The sequence below is a fragment of the Gorilla gorilla genome, chromosome 2, assembly GCF_029281585.2.
Source record: "Gorilla gorilla gorilla isolate KB3781 chromosome 2, NHGRI_mGorGor1-v2.1_pri, whole genome shotgun sequence".
In the NCBI taxonomy this organism is placed as follows: Eukaryota; Metazoa; Chordata; class Mammalia; order Primates; family Hominidae; genus Gorilla; species Gorilla gorilla.
This window is the reverse complement of record NC_086017.1, coordinates 113295068-113319735: the sequence shown is the minus strand read 5'-3', so window position 1 is coordinate 113319735 and position 24668 is coordinate 113295068. Positions and strand designations below refer to the sequence as shown.

The 24668-nt window shown below is 36.2% G+C and overlaps 1 protein-coding gene across 3 annotated transcripts in view; it reads right to left on the bottom strand.

The window, feature by feature from the left end:
* The window catches only part of ZPLD1 (zona pellucida like domain containing 1), a 250642-nt gene that overhangs the window by 21782 nt on the left and 204192 nt on the right, over positions 1-24668 (bottom strand). For all 3 annotated transcript variants that reach the window (XM_063703530.1, XM_063703529.1, XM_055381207.2), the window contains 4 exons: positions 19479-19592; positions 4982-5202; positions 1748-1929; positions 253-325 (listed from right to left, as the gene is read on the bottom strand). In XM_063703530.1, the coding sequence (XP_063559600.1) occupies positions 253-325; positions 1748-1929; positions 4982-5202; positions 19479-19584 (582 nt within the window). In that variant the 5' untranslated portion in view covers positions 19585-19592. The remainder of the gene's footprint in view (positions 1-252; positions 326-1747; positions 1930-4981; positions 5203-19478; positions 19593-24668) is intronic.

Here is a 24668-nt window from a genome sequence, read left to right as displayed (position 1 = left end):
TGAAGTAATTATTTAAAATCACACTTATGATATAAAATTTAAATCTTTTATCAACTTTTAGAAAATTTAATGGAGATATTATTATACCTTTATCACTAAGATATATGAAAATGGTAGCAAAAATAGATAAATGTTACCAAGGCATAACAGGGTTAATGTGGCTTTCAGTAGATTTTTATATAAAAGCCATTCACATAAATGACTCCTCACAACAGTGAAAGAGAAAATAACATCCTTCACCCATCAACTTACGTTATAAAGGAGCAGGTTCAAAGTGCTGACAAATGTGCCATTGTTCTCTCTCACAGAAATAGCAGCTGAGGACCTAAAACACATTTAGAAAAAGGAAAACACTGATGAGATTTTAAAGTAAAAGTGATACCTAGATGTTAGACTTAAAGCACTAAAACTCCTGAATAATTCTGACATACTATTAATTATACCTGGAGTTGCTATACTGTTTAAATCTCTGAACAGATAAAATACTAAAAAAGCAAGAGGGAACAAGTAAAGACAAGCTATTCTTTATGATCATTTTATCTTTAAAGCAATCTTTTCTGTTTGTTTTGCATTACTTTTAACAGACTTTTGGCAGATAAGGTCTTGAATCTAATGCAAATACACTTTCATCAATTCCATTAGAATAGAAGTTTCCTGAGATCAGGGAATTTGGTTTGCTTTGTTCATTGCTAGAACATTGGATGGTAAATAGTAGGTAAGTGATAAATTGAATAATCAATGAATTTCCATGGAATTGAAACTCAAGAATGTGTTCAGTGTGTGGACTGGGGGCAGAGTGAGAGATGCTTCCCTGTACACCCATATTGTTTTGACTCGAGGCCTTTCCTTTCTCATTTTCCATGTCAAAGTCTTGCTTCTGACCAAGGTGCTTATCATTACTGTGCTATTAAAACCAGCTATGAATATTTTTTCAATGAAGTAGAATGTGGCCTCCACATTTCCTCATAACTAAGATTAAGCAATAACTAAGACTTAATAATAGCAAATCCTAAAATTGGAGAAAGCGTTCGCTTAATCATCCCATTTTGTCAAAAATATTCAACAAATCCAGGTGATTAAATTTTAATGTGGGCATAGCCCTCTCCTGGAGTACGTGCTTTGGAAATAATGGATACATTAATATAAACAGAAGGCTACACCCTCAGTCCGTATTTGGAGCTCCTTGCCTAAAGGCCATGCCATGTTTCTGGGAGAATCATGAGCACCCTTCCAGGTGACAGCTCAACAGAGGAATGGAGATCCCAGAATCTGGAGTAGCACAGCCCAGCAGTGAAAGCATATGGCCAAGAGGGAAGCCAAGCAAAATTCAGCAATGTAGTTACCAAATGTCATACACACTGGAGACACCACAGGGCCTTCAGGGCCATGAAACACCCAAGGCTCTTGGGCAAAGGGAGTGAAAAGAACCCAAGGCAGACAACTGGCTAGTTTGAGTCAGCTTAATTTGGGGGAAAAACTGGTTTGGGTCTGTTATGGATCATAACAATTAGAGATAGATAGATAGATAGATAGATAGATAGATAGATAGATAGATAGATAGATAGATAGATAGAGATAATAGATAAACAGATAGAGGTAAATATATTAGACATAATATACTTCCCATTACATTGTTTGAATTTAACTATTTTTAATAAATCCTGCTATCTTTCTAAGTCCCTGAAAGATACGAAATGGCTGAAGCAAAAATGCAATATGAGAAAGCAGGAATAAAATGCAAACTTACGAAGCAAGCTGGGTATTATTAACCAGGTATTCCAATGGATAACTACAACTAAATTTGTAAAGAAGCCCAGGTAGATAGCTGATGATTGTTGGTGGGTCTGGAGTATCAATATATCCTGAAATATTTCCTATTTGCACTGAAGTTGCATTTCCATAAGCACTGACTCCAGGAATTGTGGATACCTGTTAGAATGTTAGATGCAGTTTAATGATTAAATGGCTATAGATACATCTAGGCACTTCATATGCAAAATAAAACATTAAGCAAGATCTATTCTAGAGTCTAGTTCAACTATAAAATGAGAAGGTTTTGAAATTGCAAGTTTATAAGTGAGAAATGCAATTTATAAGTGACATGTAAGTAAATGAAACTTCATATTTACCAAAGACACTTTACTCATACTTTATAAAAAAGAAAGGAGCTTATAGGTTCGAAGGGTTACAACAAGTAATTTGAAAACACTCATGGATGAAGCCAAAATTCTCTGGCATGGCTGAAAAAAACCCTGTTAATATGATCCTTTTCCCTTCAGCTTCATATCTCCAGGCTCCAACTCTTGATGATAATGCTGTCACTCTCCCCACTTTCCCATGATGTATCCTACTCTTCCCCAGGATCTCACCTTCCCTAAGAAATTCCCCTGACTCCCCATATGCAATGTTTATCTCCATCATATTAGTAGGCAGAGCAAGAGCAGCCTGCTCGCTGGGCAGTTCCCTCAGCCATCATCAACACCCTCTGTGGGCAGGGACCATCTTGTCCACCTTTGCAAACTCAGCATAGCACAGCGATCAGCATCTTGGGCCCCAGAAAGGATTTTCAAACAAATGAATGAAGATCATAAATTTTCTGAGGATTAATATTCTCAGGTTCTTCCTCTCTAGTTCATAAAGATACTTATCTACTTCTAGGACAATAGCTTATAGATGGGTTTTGGGGGTTCAAGAACTTTCAGAAGTTATGTAAAAATGTTGTCCATGTGTATTTTCTAGTGTCTGCTTAGCTTTCCTTGAATTCTCCAGTCTTACTAAAATTTAAGATCCACCACTTTAGGAATAATCAATAATTTTTTGACCTTCATAATACCAGAGAGTTCTTCTAGCTTCTTCGACCTTGTCAAATACAAGAGGGCACTCAATAAATATTTGAGCAGATACTACTATATTACTAAGACCTGTGATAATTTTCAACAATAGAGTAAACTTTATGCATGAACCTAACAGCACACGGGCAAAGCTGTGGCAATTATCTAGTTAATTTATAAATGGGACAAGAATCTTTATGAATGAAAACATCATTATTCCAATCCAGAGACTTAGTAGCCAACTTAATTTTTTTCCCATGAAGGAATGATCTTAGAGCAGTTGCCAAATCTGGTAGCACCTAAGGCAAAAATGAAAGATAAGCAAATCTTCCCCTCCTCCCACTACTTGCTTGATTTGATAGCTAAACCAACCAATTCTGTCTATGAAAATAAAATACATACATACATATATATAGCAATTTTTTTTTTTTTCTGAGACAAAGTCTCACTCTTTCACCCAGGCTGGAGTATAGTTGTGTAATCTCGGCTCACTGCAACCTCCGCCTCTTAAGTTCAAATTATTCTCCTGCCTCAGCCTCCCAAGTAGCTGGGATTAGAGGCACACGCCACCATGCCCAGCTAATTTTTGTATTTTTAGCAGAGGTGGGGTTTCACCGTGTTGGCCAGGCTGGTCTCGAACTCCTGACCTCAGGTGATCTGCCCACCTCGGCCCCACAAAGTGCTGGGATTACAGGAGTTAGCCACTGTGCCCAGCCTAGCAATTTTTATAGCGGACTTATTCAGCTTTTTAAACAGGTAAACAGCACACACATTGCACACTTTTCCTGGCTTTTCTCCTGAATCATTTTCTAGGCAGCAGGGCAAGGTGACACATCCAGACAAGAAAGGGAAGGAAAGGCTTCAGGGCATGGTGGGAGACAGGGAAATGCTGCTCATCTCCACATAGGCTCTTTCCTTCCACACAGAACAGGGACTTGTAATAATCAACCTGCATCACTCTCCCTTAGGTCCACTTCATAACCTCTCCGCACACAACTCAGAGAGTTGAATAAACGTTTTTAATAAAAAGAGTCAACAATACTCAAGCTGCAGGCTTGGAAATGGTCACTGGCACAATATTCTAACTGCCCTCTGGGAAAAGATAAAGAACAAGATTCAAAGAAATCTATTTTCTCTGTCTTCCATCTCCCACTAAGTCTCAGAAACCCTGGCCTTGGAATAATCAATCCTTTCTCCTTAATACAAAATAATAATTTGTGAAGAGTAAAAGTCAATATCTCCTTCCCTGGGCTAAGTGGTTATGTTTATTGCACTTCCTTTTTATATTTGCAAATTTACCAATAAGATTATATTTAAATAAGCAAAATAAAAAATAGCACTAAGTGAATTTCAGTATAACTATTTAACTAATACTCCCATCAAATCACAATATATTCACTTCTATTAATTTTAATTCACTGGAGAGTCAATTCCTTATTCAACTCTATTTTTGGTGTTCAATGCATTAATAAACAAATGAATGCTACAAACTAGTATTTCTAATTCAGGGTGGAAATGTTTGAAGAGATGTTTCAATTTTCACAATGACTAGAGAGAGTGTGCTACTGGGATTTCATGGTAAGACTGGATATGATAAACATTTTGAAATTCAAAGGACAGTCCCACACATTTAAGAATATTATACCAGAAATACTGACAGCCCCTTTTTACAAAGCACTAGTGTTGATCATTCAATGGTAAGCATGAAAGAAGATTACAAGCTTCCCATTCTATCTTTCGTCTTTCTTTCCAAATGAGGTCACTGAAAGAACAGGCCAAGCGGTTTACTACCAGACTCACTGGAACAAATATTGTTTGAATGGTCAGATATTTCTTATAAAGCCTGAGGAATATGGCTAATGCTAAACTGTAGAGACAGATCTGTCAGTGTCACTCACACAAAATAATGCTGCTTAGAGGGGCACAGCTGACCTCAGGCCCTTTGACTGCCCCACTACTATAAACATAACCATTATTGGAAGATAGAATTGTATATTTGGGAGTGCATGCCTCAAACAGGCAAAGGAAAGTGATTTGTTCAATTTTATTTTTTTTCCCAAGAGATAGATTGGGCTTCTTATTCTTTCATGAAATGGGGAGATTTTTATTTATGACCCCAGACCTAGCACACAATGTCACACTAATCTTACCACCAGGTTGTTTCCACAGCCCTCCAAGGTGCTGAGATTGATGATAAAAATGACCACTGCTGGAAAGGTGTTGTTATTGATGAACCCTCTGCAGTGGGAGTCCCCATGCCTTCCATTCAGTGCCAGATCTGTTTCCGAATAACCCGAGAAAAGTACCGTGCAAAAATTAATCTTCATCGTAATGGCCTGCACTCCACAATAGACACTGATGTCTCTTTCAGCTGAAATAAAAATATATAAAAAACAAACATAAGTCAGAAAAGCAGAAAGATAAATAACATTAACATCCTACTGATATATTTATTCATCTCCTTTGTCTGTTTAACTCATTTTTATATTTGATACACCATAATCCAATGTGCCACCTATTAAGTAAAGTAGACAAGGAAAATAGCCTTTTATTTAGTTATTTAAGGAGAGATCTTTGAGTGTAGAGATTACAGTTCACCTCTGTTTCCTTGTGCTTGATGTCCAGTGGATGTACATTAAGTGTTGATCAAGTATTGCCAAATGACCAGAGAATTGAGTGGAAACCAATCAGGTTACTGAGGAAATTCAGACCTAGAGCAACTGGATTATTCAGATCACCTGTCAAGAGTAGTGAAAATCACTACAAATGATGCATTTTCCCAAGTATAAGGAGAAAGCAGTTGAAATCCACCCTAAACCAAATTGTCAAGTACTTTGGCATTTGGTAACCCATCTTATGGATTGTATAAATAAAAGCCATCCATCAGATTTCAATTTTATTTTGCCTAAATTAAATAACACTAGAGAGAAAGGGAATAAAAAATAGTGTTGATATTATGAACAAAAATGCACAGCTCACTGTAGGAAAATTTTGCCAATGACTGACTATGCATGCCTCAGTAAAAAAAAAAAAAATGACCTAAACATGGAAATGTAAAACACAATTTGCATGGTTCTCCATGACTCCATGGGTTATCTGTGACGGGGTCTAGTCCATGTCTATAGAACACGGTCTTCATATCTCTATTTAGTTATTTTTCTACATGTAATGTACAAAATGTATAAAGGAAATGGGGAGAGTGGCTGGTAGGTAATTCCCTAGTGGTAGATTATTTTGCATTCATCAGTTTTGGTAATTGCTATAGGTTGAATTATGTCCCCCCAAAAAAAGATATGCTGAAGCCCTAACCCTCAGTACCTTAGGCTTTATTTGGAAATAGGTTGTTGCAGATTAAATTAGGTAAGATGAGGTAATACTGGGGTAAAATGAACCTGTAATTCAATATGACTGGTGTCCTTATAAAAGAAACATCCAATAAAGAGACAGAGACACAGGGAGAGACCATGAGAGGCAGAGGATTGGAGTGACACATCTACAAGCCCAGGCACACCCAAGGTTGCTGGCAAACCGCTGGAAGCTAGGAAGAGACAAGAAAGGATTCTTCCCAGACTTTCAGAGGGAGCATGGCCCTGCCTGGATTTTGAACTTCTGGCATCCAGAACTGTGAGGCAATGAATTTCTGTGTTTTAAATCTCCCCAGGACACAAGTTTCTGTTGTGTCAAATCACATCGTTTGTGATACTTTGTTACAGCAGCCCTAGAAAACTAAGAGAGTGACTTTACCATTTTTTATTACCTTATTATACCAATTAGATAAAAAGCCTGAAACAAGACTCAAGTTTTCAACATGTAGAAACAAACAAAAACTGATTATGCTTTTCAATGGGGAAATTACCTTGATTGTTCAAAAGAGGAAAACCAAACAAAATAACACATATTTTTGGTGAATGATGGCATGTTCACCTAAGTAGTATGTAAATTTCATTCAAGTTTTTTAGCATAGAATTAATTTGCTTAAATAATTCAGTCCTAATTTAACAGTAGAAATGTTCAATAGCATTATCTCTTTAGAGTGTTTGTTCTATATACATACTGGGTTTTTTTTCTAGCAAAGTGAGTCATATTTGGGGAATGTGAATAAGCAATATGGAAATGTCTATGTTTTGTAATAAGTTTAAACTCATTAAAATTACCTATAAAGAAAGATGAAAAATCTTTTTCATGGCCAAAAGGCAAACGGCTAGGTGTTATAGGAAATTCGACGCAATATTTCCTTTGTTGGTGGAAAAATAATGAATTAATTATGAAGTATACTTTGCCAACCTAGAAAATAATAAACACTACTTAAAATCAAGGGGCTATCTTCATAGCCTTCGGCAACATTAACTATTTAAATGCAAAGGTAATTTCTAAATGATACTTTTTTCTAAAATAATACAGTTTATTTTAATAAATGTTTATGAGTATCTATGAACTATATCTTAAATCTACTGATTTTTCTCTATCTACATGCTATTCCTTTGCTCATGCCATCATTATCTCTCCCCTGGACTATTGTACTAGTCCAGGAACCTAACTGGTTCCTTTATTTCCAGTCTTAATGTCCTTCAATTAGTACAGCTGTTAATATATTAATCCAGTCGTGTCATCCTCATGCTCAGATTTTCAACAGCTACTTTTTGACATAGACCAAAAGACCAAATCTTGAACTAGGTGCTCAAGTCTCTCCATAATCTGTTACCTGCCTACCTCTGCATGCTCCTCCCTCTCTCTCTCTTCTATGAATCTTGCTTCCTAAATTTGAATCTGAACATTTTTCATGTCTTTAAATGCATCACCTTGAGTGATAGAAACCAGAAAAGTAGTTACCTCCTGGGGTGGAATTGCCTACAATAGGAGCACAGGAACAATTGGGGGAAAGATAAAAATGTTCTCTATCTTGATTTGGGTGGAGGGTATATAAGTATGTACATGTGTTAACATTTCAAGCAGTACCCTGAAGATTGGCACATCTTATTGTATGTAAATTATTCCTCACTAAAGTACTGCGGGCATTTTTAAAAACATAATACAGGAACACACACAAAGTACATGTATCAGTGCTCTTTCTTCTGTTTGGAATGCTCCGCCTACCCCAAAGCTTTGCCTAAGTAACTCCTACTCATTCTTCAGGTTTCAAATTTTATTTACCCAAATACTTGACCTGATCCCAAGTCTAAGGTATGCCACTCTGTTTTATGCTGTTGTATTGCCTTAGAATCATATATGTATTTGTATATTTTTCTTAATAAACTATAAGTCCCATAGGCAGGAAAGGTTTTATATTAACCAATGTACTCCAGTGAGTAACTAGCTAATTAATCATATAAGGTACTGGAGCAACAGAGTGCACTGAGGATTCAAAACATAGTGGTCATATTCCCAAGCACAGGAGTCCTCTCTTATCTTCTAGGGATATATTCCAGGACTCCCAGTGGGTGCCTGAAACCACAGATTATAATGAAACATATATAGTATGTTCTTTCCTATATATACATGCCTATGATAAAGTTGATTTTTTAAATTACGCACAGTAAGAAATTAACAATAATGCTAATAATTATTATGAGTAAAGTATTATTAAGTAAAATCAGGATTACTTGAACACAGCAATGCAATGCTGAGACAGTCAATCTGATAACCAAGATGGCTCCAAGTGACTAGTAGATAATGGACCATGGATAAGCTGGACAAAGGGATGACTCACATCCTGGGCAGGATGGAGCTGAATCGTGTGAGATTTCTTTACACTACTCATAGCGGCATGCACTTTAAAATGTGTGAATTGTTTATTTATGGAATTTTCCACTTAGTATTTTCTGAACACAGTTGATTGCAGTTAACTGAAACTATGAAAATGAAACTGCAGATAAAGGGAACTCCTGTGTATTACAGTCCATTAGAGGAGACAGACACATTAGCGTGACCCACATTGACAGAAAGATTGCGTGGAGAGCTATGGAGTAGCATAGAAGGCCGGCTTTGCCCAGACCAGCTGGTTAGGAATGGCTTCCTGGAGAAGATGGCATTAGCTCAGTCTTGAAGTATCAGTAGGAGTTAGCTAGATAGAGGAGTGGAAATTTTATAACACAGAGGGGACAAATGTGAATAACGAAATATGCTCAGGCTGGCTGGGAGCCAGGTAGTTCCCATCCATTTGTAATTAAAATGCAAAAGAGGAAATAGCAGGCAATGAGGACATGTGTTAGGCACAGGTGAGATTGCAGGGAACCTCTATACATAAAATGGCCTAAGATACCGTCTACCTGGATGTCAAATCAAATCCTCAGCTGTTAGAGAGTTCACTACCTCTTCACTTTATGCTTGGTGAAATAGAACAAGTATCATTGCACTCCTTGATATACCATAAATATACCAAAGTGAATACCTATTAATGAATATGTCACAAAAGAGAGGTATCATTCTTCTTAACATAAACCAACTAAAGACCAGTTTCCTCAGCTCTGTTTAAGGGGATTAATTAATGCTTAGAATATCTCAACAAATGGCAAATGATTACTGTGACCAGATGTAGTGCTCTTTTCTGTTTTCCTATAACCAATTTGTAACTCCTGCAATGAAACTGAATTTGCTACAGGCTTATCCCACTTTAAGATATGATGACAAACTAAAGGCTTTCTGCAGTGTAAGAAAAGAGATCTGTCCAAATCTTTCCTAACCCAGTTTTCTAAGGACTTTTCACTAGTGTTCGGAGAAACACATTCTTTTCCTGGTTGTAGGTACTAAAGACATCCATTCAGCACAACTTTACCATTTGTGAGGCTTTGAGAAGGAAAAAAGAAGGATACCTCAAGTTGCCAAAGGGCAATTTCTGCCAAAAGGAGAGAGAGTTTTTTTTCAGTCACTGAATAACAGTTGCTCTCAACAGCTACATTTTTTAAGCCTTTTACTGTCCAATCCCTGGCCTGAACTATGATGTTCAAGACTACTAAACAACCTAATGAGTAGATATCTTTAGGGGTTTGATTTTTAAAGTTTTATGTTTAAAGATACTAAGTATGTCAAATGGCAGGCCTGCAGACAGAGTTTATGTGCAGTTACATTGCCAAAACAGCAATGTTTTTCCCCTGATATTAATCAAGCTAAGCTTTTCATAGAAATTAACAATAATTGAATATTCAACTGAATAGGGTAAAAATAATGTTCTGTACCCCGTCATCCATCTATTGGGCAATGGTTTTATGTATCTCAGATTTTCTAAAATTTTGCAAATTTTAAATATCCTATCACATTGTCAACCATCTGTCTCTCCGTGTATAAAATGTGTCCTGATTTGAGGTTCATAGAATGTGGTTACTATATAAATGGAAGTAAAGAAGGTATGGATCCAGTTCTATATATATAAATAAGGATTCATTCAACTTCTTTACCCCCAATAAAGTTCTATTCCTAGAACATTTAATTACACCTTTTCCTTTACACACAATTACTGAAAATATATTTGCATTCTATTATTTACATATCTAATAATACATCTAACTTTGTTCTTGTTTTAACAATTTTATACTGAACTTACTTAAATCTAACAGCATTCAATTGAGGCTCATGGTGAGGCTTTTGATAGACTACATCATTTTCAGATCATCTCAGTACTGTTGGAGCCTTCATTTCCCTTCACTAGCATCAGAATGCTTAATATTTTCCAGTTATTTTATAGAATGAGTACAGATTAATAAATTATTCAAAGAATTTGCACATATGTATTCTGCAATACAAAGATGGCAACACTCCAAAATTTGGCTGTAGGCTGGTACTCAGCACTGTAGTGCAATGACTCAAGATATTTCTTCATCATTGATCTGAAAAAGTAAACATCTGTATGAAACGAAATTCTGGAGGTCAGTGTATAGTGTAAAAGAAAAAGCATGGGGAGGCCAGGTGTGGTGGCTCACGCTTGTAATCTCAGCACTTAGGAAGGCCGAAGTGGGTGGATCACGAGGTCAAGAGATCGAGACCATCCTGGCCAACATGGTGAAACCTCATTTCTACTAAAAATACAAAAATTAGCCGGGTGTGGTCACGCATGTCTGTAATCCCAGCTACTTGGGAGGCTGAGGCACGAGAATGGCTTGAACCCAGGAGGCAGAGGTTGCAGTGAGCTGAGAGTGTGCCACTGCATTCCAGCCTGGCGACAGAGTGAGACTCTGTCTCAAAGGAAAAAAAAAGATGAGATGCACAAGAATCAAACATGAAAAATCAGTACCATAAATTTTCTACTAGTCTAGAGGCAATTGGTTTTATTTATTTTCAAGATCTAAACTACATGCCACTTCATATCAACAACGTGTTTCAGGAAAGCATTTATTGTGTACATATCATGTGCCAGTCTCTGTGCTAGACTTTGAGATAACAACATTAACAAAAGACCCTGTTTCTTCAAGGAGCTTACTGAATAAAGAAGACAGAAGAAAAGTAAGCAATTACAGTACAAACTGATAATGATATACTAGAGATTTGCAAACAACATTATAAACAACCTTGTCTTGGTAGCAAAGAGGTGTTTGAAAGGAATTGTTAGGAAGAAATAAAATAGTTCCAACTGGTTAGATTCTATAAGGAAGTGATTAGAAGACTGCGTGAAGAAAAAGGGGTGTCACTGATGTGTAGGTTTGTAGCTTTGATGAGTGGGTGGATTATGCCCTAAGATAAAAAAATTCAGGGAGAACGATGATAAGCTCAGTCTTTGAGAGGCTGAGTTACATATGAGACATTCAAGCAGAAATGTACAGCAGATAGTTGGAAATATGAGTCTAATATTTGGGGACAGAAAACAAGAAATACAAATTTGAGAATCACCAAATACTCGGTATATCAATAATAATACTAATAGCTGAAATTGCCAATGAGAGTATTCAGATAAGAAGAGAAATAAACTTAAAACAGAAAGCTGACCTTTGATGAGCCTTTCTGTAATTTTCCCAATGGAGTGTAATCATCCCCTCATGTTCTATCCTATCTCACTTTAACTGTGGGTCTACTGTCTCACTTACATTATATCGGAGAGTGGATATTTACTTTCCTGTTAAATTATAAACTAATAGAGTGTTCTGGATTTTCCTAGAGTATATAACAAATACTCAGCAAATATTTATTAAAATACATTTATTTCAATGGTGTGTAAGTCTTTAATATCAAGTTCCAACATGTACAAACAAAATATGTATACAGTTGATATGGGTTCATCTTGAATGTTCATCTATCTGTATTCTGCCAACTGCCTGAGATGATGCCTCTGTTTTCAGAGTTTTCAATGAACATCAAAATCCTTAATGTCTAACTTCAAATTGAGAAAATGCAACTCATTAAATAATATAAAATTAATAGATTATTGCAATTTGTTTATTTGTATTTTATCTCTTTAAGTGTATTAGCCTTGGTGACTAGTTATCTTACCCCATTAAAAATGAATTTTTAACAGTGATAGGTTTGTTGATACCTATTACTATTAACAGCAAACAAGTGCATGATGGCCAGCTGGGGCTAGTGTAAATACCGTGTGGTTTTGTAACAACATAAAGCTAGCAGACCATCATGGGTACGATGTTCTAACCAGAACTTCTTATACTTTACTGTGCAGATAAATCACCAAAGAATCTTATAAAAATACAGATTCTGATTCAGTGGATCTGAGCTGGGGCCTGAGTTTCTGCATTTCTTACAAGCCTCCAGGTGATGCTGATGTTACAACTTCTCAGTCAATTCAGGTGCTAAGTCACAGCTTTGTATTTTGACTGGACAGAAGATAGCTCATAGGTGGATTTCACCTGGTGAGTTTAAGCCTCTTACCAAATATCTATTTGTCTGATTTATATGCTTACAAGAGAGAAAAGTTTGGTTGTAAAAGGGACAGGAGGGAGAGAGACAAGAATCATGAAGGGGTTAGAACTGCATCTGACTTCCTCTCTCGTCTGAAGAACTGACTGGTTTTGAATCTCGATGAAAGAAGGCTCATAAAATGCTCTGTAAGGCTAAGTCTAAGTAAGCCTCCTTTAGTGCTCCAGTGGCAATGTGTGAAACAAAATTGGGAACAGGATCAGCCTCTTCTCTTACCCCCATCTCTGTCTCATTCTGTAAACCATAGCAGTTTAATACCCAGAGGAAGCAGAGCAGTCCACATCAAAAGGCAGCTACACCAAGCGGGGCAGTGTTTTCATAAAAAACCATTTCTGGCAGTGGTGGTGCCTGTAGCACTGTGGTCAAGGAGTCCAGAGCAAAGAACCTAAGTGGACCTTTCCTGAGCATGTGTGACATGCAGTCTTGGGAAATCAGAAGCAACTGGAGAGGACGAGGGTAGAGTGGCTAGTCCACAGTGAGCAGGCAGGAGGCTCTGTACGGTTCAGATGCAGAGATTCCTGTGAATATCATCACATTAGTATTGATGTACTGGTTTGCATATACTTAAAAGTAGTATTGGTTTAAAACTGATAGTATAAACAGCAATCTGTTCAATATAGTGGGAGAAAACTTTTCTGTATGCTGCAGAGTGCTTTGTGGCATGGTAGAAAATCTCACCTGAAAATAATTTACATCCTGGGCTCTGATAAATATTCCAATACTAATTTATACCATCTTTGTAAACCATAATAATAATTTATATATCAGTTCTGCTTTTATCTCTAAAACACGAGTGGTGATATTTGGCACTACATGGGCTTACAAATTGCCTAGAGAACAGATGCTACATATGTTGTTTTAATTCATTTTTGAAAGTTAAAATTTGCTCTTACCAAGTTTTTATATAAGATTGAGGTTTTGGTGCTAAAAGAGCTAGAAGTCCTAAAGGGGTATTGATATTTCATCTACACGAAATACCAACAGCTGATGAAGAACTTAAAGTGGATTAGGAATTCAAGTTTCCTCTGTATATCGAACAGGTTTTGTGCCACCTCAGTCTTTCATCACAACATCTGTTTCTCGTTAGCAAATGCAAGCTGTTGTTTCCAGTGCTCTAGGAAATTCATAAGCAGTTTGAGGCAAACTTTGCAGACTTATAATCACACTTGCTGCTCCACATTCTTTGGAACCAGAAAAGTTTGGTCATCTTTTTCAGGCAGAAAAAAAAGCAAATGGGTTTTATTTATAAAAACAAAAAGTGAAAATTCATGCAATAAAGAGTGCTGTTATTAAAATATGGGAGAATATGGACCCTGAATTACTCATTGAATTTGCTAATTGCTATCTTCTCCACTGCACTTTATCACTGTAAATTAATCAGAATGTGATCAGCAATAGCTGCCTGGATCTGTTCTTCTGCCTCATCTGTTGTAGTAATTGCTTTCACAGGTGCAAAGTGGAAAGCAGGCATCCTCTTGACAACTTGGAGACCAAAGCACTACCACTAAAAAGTAGGAATAAAGGAGAATTGGCCTTTCCTTTCTACACAGAGAACCAGAACAGATTCCCTGGGATAACTATTCCACTAACCTCTCTTACTTTGTCTTTGGGCACAGAAAAATGCCATGGTTAAGCAAAGCCTAACATAAAATTAGACAGTTCATTTTACTGAACTCACTCATGAATTCTATTGATTAAATAATTGATTCTCAATTTTACCTCCTGTGGAACACTTGTGTTCATTGAATATTAAAATATTAAAAATATTACCGAATAAAAGATTTCCTTAGTCAAGCAGGTCTTGAAAAGACTAAACAAATTCCCCTAACACATGACTTTTCAGATCCTTAGACGTGGCAATTTCCATTGAGAATCTCCATACATACATCATTTTTAAAACTTACTATTCAAATTTCATTTTTAGACATCATTGTTTGATGGAAAGAATCTCTATTAATTTGCATATTTGCAATATTTAACAAATTTATATCCTCAGTTTTCCTACTGTAAAGGGGGTATTTAAAAAGATTTTGTAAGTTTATTGTAAGAAATGAAAGAATTCTGTGAGATGCCTGGTACTCAAAACATGGAACTTATTGCTTGTTTCCTTATTAGTATTATTTACAGCATAATACGAAATCACATGTTATGAAACACTGACTCATATTCAGTTTCCCATGACTACTTAGTTCACCATAAGACAGTGTCAAGCCATAAAGTTTATTGTGCTATAAGGCCACTTTTCTCCTTGGATGTGCCTTTATCATTAAAGATTTCTTTAGAGGCCAGAAAGTTTAGCCTAATCCTCATATACTTCCAAAGAAGGGGGCCTGGCTTCAGAAAATATACACTAGTCACAAAGGCCAAGTACATTCATCTGTATGTTTTACTTTAACCAAATAATTCCTTGGTACTCTAAATTCAACTATACTTTGAGTTTTATTCTAGAATCATCACAACTATAATTTTAGTGGTTCATGAGTCTGCTTTTTGCTATTAGCTTGGATAACCAAGAGTTAACCACCTCTAAAATTAAATGGCTTTCCTTTAAATTTAAATGAATTAGACCATGGTGCGTCTCTTGGCCCCAGGATAAATGCCATGGAAATTAAAGAAAATAGTTCTAATGTCATGAAACAGCAAAGGTCACATAGGGTGAGATGATTACTCTCATCATTATTAACATTGCTTTGCATTTAGATAGCCCCTTTCCTTTGCCAGACTCATTCTCATTCCATCCCATTGCTTAGCCTCTGAGCAGCTTGTGGAGCTCCTGATGACATCAAGGGTGATCGTGATGTGGAAGAGATACTGAGAGTCAAGAGGGCAGTAAGTAATTAATCTTTAGGCTTTATTTGCTCACTCTGATCTTTTTGCAAACAACCTCCAAAAAAATGGGTTAAATAATACCCATCTAAATATAAAGTCTCTCCTGGGACTTCAGCGTTATTTGGATTTTATTAACATTTGTGTTATTAAAATACAAATTTAGTGTTTTTTAAATACAAATTTTAAAATTGTAACTGTGTGTGTGTGTGTGTGTGTGTGTGTGTGTTTATGGGTGTATGTGTTTATGAATATACGTCTGGAAAGTTTGGGTGTTTGTTGCCTAAGCCAGATAGTACCTAAAGTGCTAATGTGTGTAAGAAAAAATATAAACAAAACACAAATATAATTGAAAATAGAGGAAGAGACTTCTCCCTCCCTTTTTCTGACAGCATTTACTTTAGAAAACTTGTAATTAGAAGTACTTTCTCCTCTCTTTGAAGTGTGTATGAATCCTTTTGAAAACTAGATAGGATTCTTGTAAGCTTTATGACCCAGGAATGTCTTTCTCAAGGATCTGAGAGCCATCTCTTTGAAATGTAAACATCAAGGGAGATGGTAGCCTTATGTCCCTGTTTCTGCACTTAGGGTAGGAGCCTAATTTTGATGTGAGCCTTGCTCCAAATTGCAAAATTACCTCCTGTCATAAAGATATGAGAAGTTACTTTTTCCTCTGGATAAAACAAATCAGCTGACGTAGATGGTCACCCTACTTACCAGGTAAAGTGAGGATTCATATGTGTGACAAATGGTCCTGTCAAGTCCTCTTACTTGAGGACTAGTTATTGTCTATATTGAAAACATATGTAATGAGTTGTCTCTGTGCTTGGCTATATATAAGGGCAAGGTTTCTTTCTGTTTTTGTAATCTCTTACTGATTACCTGTGATGTGCATCACATTCTGGTTTAATGCTTATTTAATGATAAAAGTGTTTTTATTTCTCTACTACCTAGGCAGAGAGGATTTCTAGGTTGGGAGAAGATTTTGTTTTTAGTTATATTTCCACAACAAATAATTGAACTTTTAATTGGAATAATTGGCTCAAGAAAATGATAGAATACACTATCAGTTGTTCTTAACCATAAATGTACATTAGATTCATCTGCAGGGTTTAAGATACAGATTCCCAAGACCACATTCAGAGATTCTAACATCACTTATTTGAGGTGAAACAAGTTGAGCCCCCACTTTTAACAGCTAGCCCATATGATTTTGATACAGGTGGTCAGTAGATGCCATTGTAAACAGACTTTTTAACATGATTTTTTAAAAATTCACCATATGATAAATAACTTCGTTTTCCTGTCATAGTTATTTCATGGCTCTTTAACATGTCTTATTCACCTTTACAAGTATATAACTACCACACCAGTCAGATCTTCTCTGTTGAGGAATCATTTTATTACTTGGCCTTCTTATCCATCCATAACAGGGTCATGGCTTCATCACCCTTCCCAGGCCGCCAGCGACTCTGATGAGAGCCACTGCCTCCCACTACACTGAGGGACTGAACACAATTAGCATCTCTCACCTTCTCCAACTGTGTCTTTATCTCTCCTTCTCACTTAAATCAAACAAACAACTACACTTTTCCAAGGTTAACTCCTTCATCTGTACCATTGATTGCTTCAGTATTTTCTTTTCTCATTTCATCAATTATTCTTTATTCGAATTTCCATTTTTTTAATACTCTCCCTTTACTCATGTATGCTCAGGCCTCTATAGTCCCAGGAATTGATTTCAACTCCTGCCTCACATTGCTCCTTTCTTTTCTTTCAATTCCTGGCTCAGGTTGCTCCTTTCTTTTTTTTTTTTTTTCCCAACCACAAAAGTTATCCAAATAGTAGTCTATTTTCATACTTTTTATTTTCCTACTCCCTACTCATTGCTTATCCACTGCACAGGGAATAAACTCTCATACAGCAATCTTCAGTTTTGATCTTTCTTCTCAGACCCAGCTCTGTATTTCCTACTACTGAACAGAAAGAAACTGCCACTATATATTCTAAAAATGCCTCAAGCCCACCATTTCCAAACTTGAACTTCCTTTCTAAAACATGCAAGTGTCCTATGTTTTTTTTTGTCAGTTAACAGCATCAACATCCAGTTGTTCCAGTTAAAAACATCCTTTAATATTCTCTTTCTCTCACCTCCCAAACCAAATCAATTCTCCATTTCTGCTGAGTCTACCACAAAAATATCTCTTAATAACTGTCCCCTTGTAATGCTTCCACTGCCACTGCCTTCAGCATATTTCTCTCTGCCTCTAGTCTATTCTAACTTGATTCTATCTTACACACTTGCCCTAATGTCTCTTCCTAAAACAAAATGTGACCACATCAAACCTCTTAAAAGATATGTTTAAAAAGACTCAGTGACTCTTGATTGCATTCAAAATTAAGAGAAAACACTTTTATTACACTACATAACACATGTTCTCACCAAAATAATTGACTTGAATTTACTGAAACTTCTAGCTCTCATTGGTTTACAGGATAGACAGGAAAGAGGAGCCTGTTCAATGACACCTGAGAGTTGCAGTTGGCCAAATCCGGTGTCAGAACTCTACAAGACAAATGACCAAACTGCTCAAAGAGATAAACAGCATTTTGTAAAAGCAAAGGACAGAGGAGAACTGTTATAAAACAAAATGAAATAAAAGATATATCAACAAATACTCTATGTGAAGATTTTAGAAGCAACTTGGCTGAATTTAATGACATTAAGAAATTACTGTTGGGCTTATTAGACATATACTTAAAGGATAATGATTTTTAAGTTCTTTTCCATCACATATAAACATCAAAGCATGAATAATGCATTTATTTTAAATATGCCAGAGATGGGAGTGGTAAGGACAAAGATCAAACAAAATTTATAAATGTTGATAATTGATAACGCTAGATAATCAATATGAGTGCTCTTTCTACTAACCTCTACTTTTGTATGTTTGAAGTTTTCCATAATAATAAATGTAAAAAAGCTCATTTTTGATATTCAAAGCCATTAACAACTCTGCCTTAGCAAATTTTTCTTGAATTCCTTTGGTCATTCCCACCGTGACCTTCATATTTTACTAACAAACCAAGCACTTACATCCTAGGTCTAAGTTCATGAAGACATTCAGACAATTTCTGATGTGGGCTCTGTTGTAGAAATCGCACTTTATCTACGTAACTACCTACTGATTGCTCTATGCAGGTTTGCTGTTTCATAGCATGCTCCAAACACAGGAGGACTGGCAGGTTTTGAGAATGTAAACCACAGCCAAAGAGATTCCATTTGCATGGCAGACTTGGAAAATTGTTTCCAATTACCTAATATTTATTTTGTAAATGTTGAACTGTGGTTCCATTACTTTAGCTAATATAAAATGATGAATACCTAGGTAAAACCTTGAGTAACTTCTCATTGGGTGCAGGTTTTAGAAACCTGTGGGACATGCCCATCAATGTTGCCAAATCTCGTATTTGTCACAAGGTTGATGGGTTTCTGTGAAATTCATTCTGAAGCTCACCTGTGTACTTTGGTGGTTGGTAATCATCATTTCATTGAAATAGCATTTTTTTGTATTGTACAATATTTCACAATCATTTTCTTAAGATTATTCCTAAATAAATATATTAGCATTTAAGAGCAGTTCTTTAAAGTCTAAATTAATTTATGAGAAAAAAAAGACACAAATTTTGAATGAAATTAGTCTCTCCCAATTTTTTACACAGTAGGCAATATTTTTCGTATCTGTGAGCAGCCATTATAATAATATTAACTATGATGAACACTTTGTATGTTAATATGGATGTAAATTACAGCTCCAGAAAAATGTCTTGTCATTTGCCATTTGTTAATATCCACTTAATGTAAAGAGATAGCCCCCCGTTCTCCATATATATTTAAATGACTTGCTCTTCAAATATAATCACTCTTCCAGAAGCAATTAGAGAATAGATTAGGCTTACACTTACCAGGAAATCTACTGTGGAGGTTGGCATCACAGTTGTAGCCGTTGAACTGAGCAGACCCCGGAAGCACTCTAATTGTTAGAAGCAGCAGCAACCATATTTGTTCCATTGCAAAACCTGGAAAAGAGATATCTATCATGTGGACACTCCCACTTACTCCTTCACTCCTACTTACTGGAAAAACTGAGGCTGATCTCAGCTCACTGTTGGATAAGCAGTCTACATCCATGCAGCCAAAGCTCACGAAATAACTGAGGATTATCGGTAGTAAAGGCAGATATTTGGGTTATAACATTTCAATATTGTTTTCATCATTGCCTTCTGTTGGCTAAGGGTGACAAAGCTAGATTTTCATAGTAGAAGAGCTAAGGTATAAATCATAAAGTTTACAAAAGGAAAATTCTTTATTATGCATAGGAAGAACTCAAACCAAGTATCTAGCAGATTGGAATAGCATAACTAGGCAGACTAACTAATTTGGAGATGAGTCTACTTTTTACAATACCAACAAATATATAGTCAGAGGAATTTAAATGTTGAATACTTGATTCTAAGAGGAATCTCAATAATCTTAATGACCAAATAACAACTTTCCCTTAACAGAAAACAGAAAAAAGTCTCCCCCAACAGAAGAATTCCAGACTACTGCCACTTTTCAAAATCAATGGTTTGTGTGTCACTTTCTTAGGAAACATAGTGATAAAGCAAAAGGAAGAACAGGAAAATACTCTGTGTGTGAACAACATTGCAGTTCCTCCCACAACTGCTCCTTGGTGGGTAGTAAGGACTGATACAGACATAAGAAAACGTTGAATTCTTAGGATAAAGTAATGGAAGATTTTTTTAAATGTATCAGTGTGGGTTGAACAGTTAAATAGAAATGGACTTTTACTTAAACACCAGTCAGTTTTGCGTTTAATAATTCTTTTTCCTGGATGCCCATTCATTGGCCTGACAGAGTTAAAACATCTTTCAGGAATACCTAACTTATTCTCAGAGCATAGTTTGTACACTGAAAAGAATCTTTTGGGTTGGTGGTCTTGGTCTACGCATAAAAAGCAAAAAGCAAATAAAATTGCAAATGGTTTACTCAAATAATTTAGTGGATTTTAAAAGCTTGGGTTTTGGAGGGAAAATGGTGTTTTAGCTGTCCTTAAAGATCTACCCTTAGATAATTAATCAGGTCTTTAGGAAAAGGAAGGAAACACATCTTGCTTTTGAATCATCATTTCAGAATAACAAGTTTACAGTGAATAAAGTCACTTTGGTGAGGATGTGGGAAAGAAAGACATGCTCACTCTCAAAAATAGACTGAAAAAAATATTAATTCAGCAGGAACTTCCTTCCTTTGGCACTATCACACAGTACTCAGGCACAGATCTAAAGACTTTGGAGAGAACAGCCATATGCCTAGTTAGTTCTGATTGCCTGTGACAGTCCATAAGCAAAAGGCTCACACCAGTGGCTGACCCAGACCCTAGGAGCTCTTGGCCATACCTGAGCCATCATTATCTAGCTCCTCAAGATACTTCAAATAGAATAAGACAGTCGTGCTCTTTTGGAGTCTTTGGAAGACACTAGAAAAGAAAGAAGCCTGAATAAGCAATACACTCCACTGCACCCGCATTTATTCCATGCTCCACCACTTCCTTCTCATGATGGGTCCCAAGAACTCCTGGAAGACATTGGAAACTCTAGACCCACACTGTTGTCCCCAACATAGAGGTGTATCCTAAGAAATTACAGAATCAGGAATTTAAGTTGGTGAGTTATTTTGTGGTTCTGAAATGCTTTCTAGCTAACATATTTTTTTCACAGGAGAAAATAACATTTACTGAATGTACACTTTGCACAAAGAAGGCACATGTGCCAGATAACTTTCCTATAGCTGCTCATTTATATTTTTTATAATGATGGGTGAGGTTACAATTATTACTGCATGTACAGAGAAAAGAATGAGTCTCAGAAGGTTTAAATGACGTGAAAATGAAGTGGAGGAACTAGAATTCAACCCTAAGTCTTTCTGATAGTAAAGTTTGTTGAACAAGCTACCTAAATTTCATCTGTTATTAAATTTAAGATTTTCTTTATTGCCATTTATCATCAGCTGTTTTCTTTAGCTTTTTACTTTGTGTATCTTTTAATAGACCTGTTCATTTATAATGAGTAAACAATTTTGATGTAATTAATACAATTTTCTTTACAGATATATTTTATAATGGGGCATTATGAGAAATAAAACTATTTTTAAAAAAGAGACAGAGAGAATTATTTATTTCTCATTGTGAAAACAGCAAAAAAATTATTATTGACTAAACTAGACACATTTGTGTTGGCCAAAAATAAATGAAAAACTCAAATTAATTGAAACAGCTCACTGAGAACAAGTAGTAAACTCTTAGCCTTAAAGCTTTAAATCACATCTCAGGTTGTCCCAAAAAGGCATGACACTGTCCTACTCTCTTTAACAAAACCTACAGCACTTTCATAGTGATTAATACCCTAACCATTTTTTAATGAATAAGAGGTGGAAGTAGAAGGCAGCTTTCTTTAACAGAAAATATATTGATTTTTATGTTAGCAGGTATAGATTCAGATAAATCCCTTCTCAGCCATTCTGTAGATTTGTCATTTAAAAATCAAGATAATGGCCAGGCGTGGTGGCTCACGCCCGTAATCCCAGCACTCTGGGAGGCCGAGGCAGGCGGATCATGAGGTCAGGAGATCGAGATCATCCTGGCTAATACGGTAAAACACCATCTCTAGTAAAAATACAAAAAATTAGCCGGGCGTGGTGGCGGGAGCCTGTAGTCCCAGCTACTCGGGAGGCTGAGGCAGGAGAATGGGGTGAACCCAGGAGGCGGAGCTTACAGTGAGCTGAGATCTCGCCACTGCACTCCAGCCTGGGCTACAGAGCAAGACTCCGTCTCAGAAAAAAAAAAAAAAATAGATCAAGATGATGATCATAGACTTTACAAAGTATAAGTGCATAAAGAATAGTATAGTTTGGACATACAGAAGGCATTGAAAACTTAGTTTCAAGGCCACCACATATTGATGTGCAGGTCGTACCCTCCACAAGGGCATCTAATGCAGGAAAACAATGTCTAGGTCTGAACTTTTTTGGACTAGCCATGTACTCTAGAGCTAAGCTACAATACAAAGTGTCTCATGGGCTGGTGACATCCCTAATTGGTTGAATCTCTATTTGAGTTACAATGATATTTGTGCTGATCTGTGTTTTAATATTAAGGCACATTAGGCAAGGAATTTTAAAAGGACACCCATATCTCTTATAAAGGCAGTATCCCTATTTTGAATCTCTATCCTCTTGGCAGGGCTTACGACATTTTCAAGCCTTCTTTATAGTTCAACTGTAAGTTAAAACAAACTGATGAACTATTATCTTGCAAATTTCCCATCCTCAACCTTACCTTCATCATTTCCCCTGCACATGGAAAACCTGAGCATCATCTTGCCATAGCAAGCTTGGAGATGCTATTTTATCACAGTCCCTAAATATTTTTCTGAAATTGAATTGTATGGGATTGGGGGATTATGTTAACACCCTTTACATTCCTCAAAACATATCATCCTGGCTACTCAGGCTCCCTACATCTTAGACAGGTGCAGTTCCAGACATGTGTATTTTAGCTCTGATCTGGTTATAAAGGTTTAGTGGAGTTTCTTTTCAGAATGTAGAACCTGATTCTGTGGTTTCCTCTGGAATAATCTAAGGTGCTTGCTGTCCCACTGTGGCTCCAGCAAACGCTTGACAGAGAATCTGAGCAGAAGCATTTTTCACCTTCTCCACCACATCTAAGTGCAGCAACCAATGTCTCTGCTTGGATTTTAATAGTGGTTTACAAGAATGCCTTGTCTAATACATCCAATAATACAAAATATTAATACCACAGTCTGAGATGATAATGGCCTTGAAGATATGTGTGCAAAAGAGTTTTGTATGTGTTTCTTACTTAGAATCTTCATAAGTTTAAATTGATGGGAATAGGGAGGAGAAGGAGGATTATAAGTAAAATGTTGAATTTTAAGAAATTCAGAAGTGTTTGTGTAAAAAAAGAGACACCTGCATCTCATAAACTGTTACTAATAGAAAAGGAAGTCATATGCTAAGTGATTTGCTGTCAAATATGTCAATATTTCTCATACTAAATTTTCTTTTTAAAATGACTTCTTCCAACATGTAAATCTCTAATTTCTTTGCTTAGAATTAAATTTGGAGTCAGAAAAATATAATGCACTTTTAATTCCTCCTCAATTTTATATTAATTGATATAGTTCTGTCACAAACATTGGTCTTTAGATTTTAATATAAAATAATCTTTGTTTAATCTTTTCATTGAGATCTGTTACTGTATGTACCAGGCACTGTGCTATGTTTAATATTCAACTAATTACATAGATTTAATTTTTACTCATGTTAAAAATGTGAAAACCAAAGCTTAAATATTTTAATTGACTCGCACAGGGTCACAGACATAGTAAATGGCAATGCAGAATTCAAAAACGAGCTTGACATTTGGAATTATTACATTACTCTGTTTGACTTGATTGGAGGTTTTCAAATAAATAAAATTAATGTCCTACTAATTTTCAGAAAGTAAATTATATTAATAATGTATGCTTAAGATATGCTCTGAATTAAATAATTCAGATGATTGAGACAAAATATTTTTTAATATCTACATAATTTTCATGACTCTATTTCATTAGGCAGTGAGTGCATAAAGAATATTGTTCTTGGCCAGGCACGGTGGCTCACGCCTATAATCTCAACACTTTGGGAGGCCGAGGCGGGTGTATCACGAGGTTAGGAGATAGAGACCTTCCTGGCTAACACGGTGAAACCACGTCTCTGCTAAAAAAATACAAAAAAATTAGCCAGGCGTGGTGGCGGGTGCCTGTAATCCCAGCTACTCGGGAGGCTGAGTCAGAAGAATGCCGTGAACCCGGGAGGCGGAGCTTGCAGTGAGCCGAGATCACGCCACTGCACTCCAGCCTGGGTGACAGAGCGAGACTCCGTCTAAAAAAAAAAAGAAAAGAAAAAGAAAAAGAATATTGTTCTTTTCAAAAATTGATTTCATGTAATACTTATAAGTTTTAAGAGCTGACTGTGTACCAGAGTGTTTTAAGTACTTTTATATGTGTTTTCTAACTATGAGATAGGCAATT